Below are 9618 nucleotides of genomic sequence, written 5' to 3'. Positions count from 1 at the left end.
GGATGGTCTCAATCTCCTGACCTCGTGATTGGCCCGCCTTGGCCTCCCAAAGTGCTGGAATTACAGGCGAGCCACCGCGCCCAGCCACCTCCATTTTTGAAGGATATTTTCATGGGACTTAAATTCAATTCTGACCTCCTTCATTCAGCAAATATTCACCCAGTGCCTGATGGGTGCCAGGGTGTGTACTGGCTGCCGGCAGGAGATGTGGAGGTGGGCAGGGCAGACGATGAGGGGACTGTTCTTGCTCTCCAAGAAGAGAAGGGAAGAGTGTGCCTGGCAGAGTGAACAGGAGGTGCAAAGGCCCTGTGGCTGGAAGGAACCTCAAAGAGGCCAGCGTGGCTGGAGTACAGAGGGCAAGAAGGGCTGGGAAGGTGGGCTGGGCCCGGACCATCCAGGACCTCAGGGCCATGGTGAGGAAGAATGTTTTGCTTCCATCAGACCACAGGTTTCAACTCCGACACTTACTCAGCTGTGTAACTGTGGGCCAGTGCCTTCCACATGAGTCAATTTCCTCATCTAGAAAGTCAGGATAACATTCTCTACCTCACAGGGCTGTTATGAGGCTTAAAGAAAGTGTGCTCTTAAAGTGCTGAGCTTAGGACCTACAGCCAGCAAGAGCTCAGGCAGATTAGCTATTGTTTCCTTGGTTAGGGTTTTTTTTGTTTTGTTTTTTGTGTGTTTTGTTTCGTTTTTCGAGACAGGGTCTTACTCTGCTGCCCAGGCTGGAGTGTAGTGGGCCATCATGGCTTACTGCTGCCTCAACTTCCCGGGCTCAAGTGATCCTTCCACCTCAGCCTCTTGAGTAGCTGGGACTACAGGTGCATGCCACCACACCTGGCTAATTTTTTTTTTTCGTAGAGACAGGACTTCACCATGTTTCCCAGGCTGGTCTTGAACTCCTGAGCTCAAGAAATCCACCCATCTTGGCCTCTCAAAATGTTGGGATTATAGGCGTGAGCCACCATGCCCGGCCAGGAACTTCAATCTTTTTTTTTTTTTTTTTTTTTTGAGACAGAGTTTCACTTTTATTGCTCAGGCTGGAGTGCAATGGTACAGTCTCGGCTCACCGCAACCTTTGCCTCCGGGGTTCAAGTGATTCTCCTGCCTCAGCCTCCCTTAGTAGCTGGGATTACAGGTGCCCGCCATCAAACCCGGCTAATTTTTGTATTTTTAGTAGAGATGGAGTTTCACCATGTTGGCCAGGCTGGTCTTGAACTCCTGACCTTAGGTGATCAACCTGTCTTGGCCTCCCAAAGTGCTGGGATTACAGGCATGACCCACTGCGCCCAGCCGAACTTCAGTCTTAATAGGTGGGTTTGGTCTCTTATTTAGGTAACAGACTTAGTCACCCTCCCCATTCCACAGACACGGTCAATGAGGCCCAGAAAAGTGGCTTTCCCAAGATCACCCATCTCAGAGTGGCAAAGCTTACAGCATTCATTCACTCATTGTATATTCAGTGCCTGCTTTGTGCCAGAGCTAGGTGCCCAGGAGAGGGCTGTGTACAAACAGATAGAAATCCCTGCCCTCAGGACAGGGCGCGGTGGTTCATGCCTGTAATCCCAGCACTCTGGGAGGCCAAGGCGGGCGGATCACCTGAGGTCAGGAGTTCAAGACAAGCCTGGCCAACATGGCAAAACCCCATCTCTACTAAAAGTACAAAAAAATTAGCTGGGCATGGTGGTGTGCACCTGTAATCCCAGCTACTTGGGAGGCTGAGGCAGGAGAATCACTTGAACCCGGGGTTGGGGGGAAGTTGCAGTGAGCTGAGATTGTGCTACTGCACTCCAGTCTGGGTGACAGAGTGAGATTCCGTCTCAAAAAAAAAAAAAAAAAAAAAAAAAAAAGACATCCCTGCCCTTAGCTGGGCACGGTGGCATGTACTTATAGTCTCAGCTATTCCGGAGACTAAGTCAGGAGGATCGCTTGGGCCCAGGAGTTTAAACCCAGACTGGGTAACATAGCCAGACCCTGTCCCTTAAAACAAATAAAACAAAAAACAAACGAAAAAGGCCAGGGGTGGTGGCTTATGCCTGTAATCCCAGCACTTTGGGAGACTGAGGCAGGTGGATCACCTGAGGTCAGAAGTTCAAGACCAGCCTGGCCAATATAGTGAAACCCTGTCTCTACTGAACAATAGAAAAATTAGCTGGGTGTGGTGGTGGGCGCCTGTAGTCTCAGCTACTGCAGAGACTGAGGCAGGAAAATGACTGGCAGAGGTTGCAGTGAGCAGAGATCACCTCACTGCACTCTAGCCTGGGCGATAGAGCAAGACTCCGTCTCAAAAAAAAAAAAAAAAAAAAAAAATCTCTGCCTTGGTGAAGTTCCCCTCATAGATGATAGGGGATGGACAGGGAATGACTATACAAAATAAATAAGTGCACTAAATACATTTGTCAAATGATATGGCCCATGTAGAGAAAGTTGGGAGAGGCCCATGGCGAGTGTAGGGAAGTCAGCATGTTCAACAGGGTGGAGAAGTGGAACCTGAGCGGAACCCAGAGGAAGTGAGGAGGGTCCTGGGAGGAAATGCGGGGAAGAGCAACCCAGGTGGAGGACACAGCACATGCAAATGCCCTGTGGTGGGTGTGTACCTGGGGTATTTAGGACCTCCAGAGGCCAGCAGGAAGGCAGGGGTTTGTGCTCTGTGGACACTGAGGGGCAGTGAGGCCCTGCCAGCACCAACATCCTTGCTGGTGTTTCCCAGGCTGGCCTAGGCTGTGGTCAACTGGGTTCAGGTGACTTCACTCCCATGCCCTCTTCCCAGCAAGTAGTAGGTCCTTGGGGAAGGGGCTTCTTCCAAAGCTCAGGGCCGACGGGAGTGGGGAGGGAACTCGTGATCAGGGCACACATCTCCAGATGACATCTCCCCTGCCCCAGCTCCCAACCTCTGGTTCCTGGAGCCACCAGGGGTGGGATGAGGGCAATCAGGCCTGAGTCTATGAAGGGGATGCCGGACATTGCAGCCACAGCCCCTCACCACCCTCCTGGTTTTAAAGCACTCCCAGTGACAGTAGGGTTTCTGATAACCTGCAGTACATGCTGTCTGGGGAGCAGCTCTGGCCACCCATCCTGGCCCCTTCCCACCCATCTCCTCCCAGGAACTCTGGCAGGTCCCTAAGCTGTCAGCCAGCCCTGCTGGCCCCCAGTGGTGTCCTAAATCCCAGCAGCATGTCTGTGAGTGTGACCTTCACCACCAAATTTCAATTATATAGAAAGGAGAGAAACAATGCTTTTTTTTGGAGACAGGGTCTCACTGTTGTCGCTTAGGCTGGAGTACAGTGGTGCAATCACAGCTCCCTGCAGTCTCTCTCCTGGGCTCAAGTGGTCCTACCGCCTTAGTTTCCTGAGTAGCTGGGACTACAGGTGCGTGCCACCACACCCGGCTAATTTTTTTTTGTTTTTGTAGAGACAGGGTTTTACCATGTTGCCCAGGCTCGTCTCAAACTCCTGGGCTCAAGCAATCCGCCTGGCTTGGCCTCCCCAAGTGCTGAGATTACAGGCATGAACCACTGCGCCCAGCCTGGACATTTTCTTAAGAGCCCACTGTATGCCAGGTACTTTTGTACGAGTTACTACCTCTAATCCTCACAACAGCCTCACTCAAGAGATATGATACTCAAGAGATATTCTATGATAGAAATATTATTCTATTTTATGAACAGAAAATAGATTCAGAGTAGGGAAAGGTTTAGGTTTTACCCAAAGTCACCCAATAAGCACATGTTCATTTTAGCACTAAAACCGCATTTTAGTGATTGCTGGGAGTTTCTGCAGCCTGATTCAGAATTCAGGAGCGGGGGAGGTGGGGGTAGAGAAAAGAGAGGCCATCAGGAGGTTTGCCCTGGGAGCTGTTCCATGATAAATGGTTTCCTATATCTGAAGAGCTCAATCAAGGGCCAAAAGAGAGATAACCCTGCAGGTAGAAAGGAACTTTTGTTTGGTAAAGCTTCAGGAAGGGTGACTTTGGGTTAATGTGTAGCACCCCTGTCCGTCAGTGGAGCAGGCCACCTCAAGAGGTGGGGAAACTGTCATCACTCTCATCACTGGGGACATGTAAGCAGAACTAACTTTTTCTGTTTGCCTAAGATGCCACAGAAGGAATGTTCTAGTGAGGGAGTTTGGCCTGGATAATTTATCTACAAGCTCTCAGACTTGGGAGCTTTCGAAGGGCCCAGGCAAGTACTTGTGCCCCAAAGTATCTTTGGCAGGGTTTGTTTTTTTTTTTTAGATGGAGTCTCACTCTGTCGCCCAGGCTGGAGCGCAGTGGCACAGTCTCGGCTCACTGCAACCTCTACCTCCCAGGTTCAAGCGATTCTCCTGCCTCAGCCTCCTTAGTAGCTGGGATCACAGGTGTGCACCACCACGCCTGGCTAATTTTTGTATTTTTAGTTGAGATGGGGTTTCACCTTGCTGGCCAGGCTGGTCTTGAACTCCTGACCTCGTGATCTGCCCACCTTGGCCTCTCAAAGTGCTGGGATTCCAGGCATGAGCCACCGTGTCCAGCCTGGCCCCGGCTGGAGTGCAGTGGTGCGATCTTGGCTCACTGCAGCCTCCACCTCCTGGGTTCAAGCAATTCTCCAGACTCAGCCTCATGAGTAGCTGGGATTACAGGCATGCACCACCATGCCTGGCTAATTTTTGTATTTTTAGTGGAGACGGGGTTTCTCTGTGTTGGTCAGGCTGGTCTGGAACTCCTGACCTCATGATCCACCTGCCTCGGCCTCCCAAAGTGTGGGGATTACAGGCGTGAGCCAGGCAGGAGGTTTTTATCTGACTTGTTTCAAGCTGCAAGTCTGTCTGCTGGGTGGGCTGTTTGCTTTTCACAGAGGAAGGGTGGCCCGGGTTGGGTAGGCTGGAGTGGCGCATCGGATTGCATCAGTTCTGGTGTGACCTCTTACGGTTGCCTTACTTTGTTCTCAGATAAAGCAAACACACAAAAATTCGTCTTCTGGGCTTAACAAAACAACAGGAGTGACCAGTTAGGTCAGAAGACTGGAGCATCAGTGAAGTGGATGTGTGGTAGGTGGAGGGAAAAGGCTTGCTAAGAAGCCCTGCCGCTGCCAGGGGCTTCTCAGAAATGGCTCTGCCTCTAGCAGCTCTGCCTGGACACTGAGCAGGGAAAGGCTTCTGACACTCATTAGTAATAGTGGTAAGTCAGAGAACCAGCTCTGAACCTGTATCCCCAGCCCTGCCGGGGGCCGGTGCTTACTGAGCACTTCCCACAGGCCAGTTCCTGGGTGATGAGTTTTACCAACATGTATTTCCCTTTTACTTTGAGGAAAATGAAGATGGGCTCAGTCACAGAGCTAGTGCATGCTCCAAAGCCAGTCTTTCTGTCTCCTTGGTTGGCCTGCCCCATCCTAGCGATGTTGTGAAGATTGGGACTACCTATAAAGCAGCACCCAGTGGCTGCTCAGTAAATGTTCAATACTGGTAGGTGCTGTGGGCCAAGATGGAGAGAAATGGGCCACCTGGAGCAGGAAGCAGCTGACTGCAGAAGTCCTGCCTGAGTCCCCAGCAGGCCGGGTGACTGAGCAAATCTTAGAACCTCTCAGTCTATTTCCCCATATTACATAACACCTGGCTACAAAAGGGTTTCTTTTTTCTTTTTCTTTTTTTTTTGAGACGGAGTCTCGCTCTGTCGCCCAGGCTGGCATGCAATGGCGCCATCTCCGCTCACTGCAACCTCCGCCTCCTGGGTTCAAGCGATTCTCCTGCCTCAGCCTCCTGAGTAGCTGGGATTACAGGTGCGCGCCACCACGCCCGGCTAATTTTTGTATTTTTAGTAGAGACGGGGTTTCACCGTGTTAGTAAGGCTGTTCTCCAACTCCCGACCTCAGGTGATCCGCCCACCTCGGCCTCCCAAAGGGTTGGGATTACAGGCGTGAGCCACCACACCCGGCCTACAAAAGGGGTTCTTTTGGGACCCAATCATCTAAACTCTTCCCTTCAATTTGCCCCCCTCCATCACTACTCCACAGCTCACCGGTCTTTTCTCTGTTCTTTAGGTACCCGTCCTGTCTCCAGGCCTTTGTACATACCACTCGTCTTGTTTGCCCTGCCCTCACACTTGGTACGTCTGGCACCTCCCCTGCACATTCTATGCATCCTTCCCTACCATTTGATCCACCCCGTTTTTTCCATCACAGTAGTCATCCAAATTATAACTCTTTATTCACGTTTTGTCTTTTATCTCAGTCAGGAGGCAGCGAGGGTGGGGGACTCTGTGTTGTTCCCTCCAGTACCCTCAGCGCACAGACTTGTTCAGAAAATACTCGAGGGTTAATGAGAGAATGAATGAAAGAAAAAATGAGTGGAAGAGGGGTCTTTGGCAGAGCTAAAGAGCCTGGGCGCCGTGGGGGCGGGAAGCTCCAGGCAGTGCTCGTTCCGCACCGCCCCCAGAGTAAAGTGAATTTCACAAGGGGGCGAGGGGCCCTGGGAGTGTGTTACCCAGGCCAAGTTCAACTCCGCAGGGGGCTGGGCGGGAAACTACTTATAGCTACGACCCGCGGCCCCCGGCCTCTAGCCCCATCGCCGCCAGCCAAGGGCAGGGACGCCAGGTCAGTTGGAGGGTCCGGTGCAGCAGCCGGCGACCAAAGGCACCGATCGGGAGGCCGGATCCAAGGGGATTCTGCCACGTGGCTGCCTCGGAACCGGCAGGTTCTGCCGCGAAAGACACTGGGACTTGTAGTTCTCATATCCTCTAGACGCCGTCGCGAGCTCTCAGATAAAGCGGCCTTCGCGGTGACGGGGAACTACATTTCCCGGAAGGCCGGGATATGTTGCAGTCACCAGGAAAGCGCCCCGGCTGGCGGCACTTACTCGGCGCTATAGGGCCGGTTCCGGGGGCGCGTGCCTGCACCGGGGGGCCTTCGTGGTTCCTCCTGAGGCGGCCCCCGGATGAAGAGATCTGGGGACCCGGGAGCCAAGCCTACGAGTAGCTCGGTGGCGGGCCCTGACTGCTGCGGAGGCCTCGGCAATATTGATTTTAGGCAGGTACTGACGGCACCGGACCGCCGCGGAAACGGGGAGAGGGATCTGGAAGGCCCGAGGGGCGTGAAAGCGTGCGGCGAGGGGGCGGGACCGCCAGTTCCCAGGCAATGGAGGCGTGGCGTGGCAGGGGCGGGGCGCTGCGTGCGGGGGCGCTGCGTGCGGGAGCGCTGGCTGTTGTCTCTGTGTGTGCGTGTGCGCGCGCGTGTAAACCTCAGATTGCGTGTGTCAGAGAGGGGGGCGTTCCTGAGCTCGTCTGGTTGTGTGCCCGTGTGTGGCCCTGAGATTGTGTGAGTCTCAGAGGTTGTGCGTGTTAGTCTTTGGACTTGCGTGTGCCTCACTGAAATTATGTGGTGCTCTGAGAGTGTGCGGGAGAGTGAGTGTAAGTGTGTATGACCGAGGCTGTGTGTGACTGAGTGACTGAGCGTGGGCGAGGGTGAAGGAGACCCATTATATGTTTGGGAGTGTGTTGTGTGGCCCCTGCTCCCGTCCATCCCCCAGGGTCAGGAGGCCAGCTTTTGCCCAGAGGCAGGAGAGTGGTGGGGATCCTGCATCTCTCCCAGCCGGCCCTGAGCAGGCTGCAGACTACCGTCCAACCCATTCGGGGCCAGGATGGGTGCGACCGGCCCCAGAAGCTGGGGACCTGGCCTGCCTGCTGAGGCTGCCCTCTCCAGAGTCCTAGGCCGGAGAGTGCCTGTCCTGGCATCTCCCCAGGCTCCCAATTCCAATGGATTCCAGTTTCCAACCTCTCCTGCACCCTTCAATCAAAGCTTCCTCTTAGATACTCCATTTATCTTTTTCATCACCCACTCTTCATGAAGCCTGTAAGGCACATCTCTTCTCCAAGCAGCTTCTAATCCAGTTCCTTCACTCCCTTCATTCCTTACTCACATGTGCATTTATTCACTCACTGATCCAGCCAGTATGATTCAGGGCCTGCTGAGGGCCTCCTGTCACTCAGAAGGTTAAGGGCACTTCTCTCACTGAGCTTTCATTCTAGGGAGGGAGACTGTAGGCCTGGAAAGCCAGAGAGTCCTCTGAAGGAACTAACACCAGTTAGTGTTTTGAAGAGTGAATAGCTGATGGGGAGGTGGGATTGAAATCCCAAGAGAGCCTGTTGCCCTATCTGCGAGGGAGGGACCTGGGATCTGAGAGCCAAAGGGTCAGTCAGTGGGGCAAGATGCCCCAGTGGAGGGAGGCAGGTGCGAAGCCCTCCAGGAGGCGCAGGAGCAGATGGGCCGCTGGCCCTGAGGGAGCGCAGGACCGTTGGCCAGATCGGTGCTCAGCAGAGGAGAGGAAGAAGACTATTACTTTAGTAAACTGTTCATTGAATTACAACATGCAGTCAGATGAGTGATGGGTCCTACCCCTACAGCTCCTGCATTTTCACCAGGTAAACCTATATCTGATAATCCTCAGATCAAGATGGGAGGTCATGATCACCTCCAGGGGCTGCCCTCAGAAGCCGCCGCGTAGAAGGGTGGGTGAGGGAGCCGTGTAGAAGGGGGGCAGAATGCAAGAGGGCAGTGTCCTGTTGCAGACCCAGCTAGGGGCTGCCCCAGGGCCTGCCAGTGGGTAGGGGAGACTAGCTGGGTGTGTGAGGGATGGGCTTTTCTGCTCTTTTCCTTTCTCCCTGGGGCTGTGTAGCTGGAGAGAGCTGGGGCTGGGGTTCGGGTCAGGGTGACCCTCGTTGACTAACATTCTGTTTTTCTTCTGCTGTCCTTGTTGGTGCAGTTAAGCTTCCTGTTGCCAAGGGATTTTTCTTAAAAAAAGAAGGAAAGAAAGAAACACACAACATACAACATTACGTATTTGCTTATGTGGTAGCTCTCCTCCCTCCTCAATCGAAATCTCTGGTTTTAAAATATGTCAGTCCCTGGCCTGAGAGAACTGCAGGGTTTTTCTTCACCCCGTGGGTGTCTGAGCTGCAGGATCTCAGGTGCTAACCCTGTGCTGTCCAGTAGAAACATCATGTGCCACATGCATAATTTGAACCTTTCTAGTAGCCACGTTAAATTAGTAAGAAGAAATGGAAAATAGCAAAGAAATAGAAAAAATGATTTTAACAATATATTTTCTTGTTACCAAAATATATATCAAAATTATTTCATCCCATGGTACTCCAAGCTGGTGGCACCGCCTGTGACCGGTGGCTGCCATGTCATAACAAACAGTGCTGCTCTGGGTACCATGCCCTCCACCAGCTCTTTTCTGGGCCTGCTTCAGCAGGTACAGAATCTTGCATTTGTTTTTAATTAAAAAAAAAAAAATCAGCCGTTGGGGCCGGGCATGGTGGCTCACACCTATAATCCCAGCACTTTGGGAGGCCGAAGTGGGCGGATCACCTGAGGTCGGGAGTTTGAGACCAGCCTGACCAACATGGAGAAATCCCGTCTGTACTAAAAATACAAAAACTTAGCCAGGCATGGTGGTGCATGCCTGTAATCCCAGCTCCTCAGGAGGCTGAGGCAGGAGAATCACTTGAACCCGGTAGGTGGAGGTTGCGGTGAGCCGAGATCACGCCATTGCGCTCCAGCCAGGCCAACGAGAGCAAAACTCTGCCTCAAAACAAAAACAAACAAACCAAAAAATCAGCCGTTGGACTGAGGAGTTAGGGTGAGG

The 9618-nt window shown here is 52.8% G+C and overlaps 1 protein-coding gene across 7 annotated transcripts in view; it reads left to right on the top strand.

Annotated features, from left to right (window-relative positions):
* The first annotated feature begins 6826 nt into the window (after window positions 1-6826).
* Window positions 6827-9618, top strand: part of PEMT (phosphatidylethanolamine N-methyltransferase) — an 85975-nt gene continuing 83183 nt past the window's right edge. For all 7 annotated transcript variants that reach the window (XM_015118738.3, XM_001090779.5, XM_077970486.1 and 4 more), the window contains exon 1: window positions 6827-7002. Coding sequence is in view for 2 of the 7 variants with exons in the window: in XM_001090779.5 (XP_001090779.2) it covers window positions 6907-7002 (96 nt within the window). In the remaining 5 variants the exon portion in view is untranslated. The remainder of the gene's footprint in view (window positions 7003-9618) is intronic.

Source organism: Macaca mulatta, chromosome 16, assembly GCF_049350105.2.
Source record: "Macaca mulatta isolate MMU2019108-1 chromosome 16, T2T-MMU8v2.0, whole genome shotgun sequence".
Classification (NCBI taxonomy): domain Eukaryota; kingdom Metazoa; phylum Chordata; class Mammalia; order Primates; family Cercopithecidae; genus Macaca; species Macaca mulatta.
Note: the sequence above shows the minus strand (reverse complement) of the source record. Positions and strands in the feature narration are given on the sequence as shown.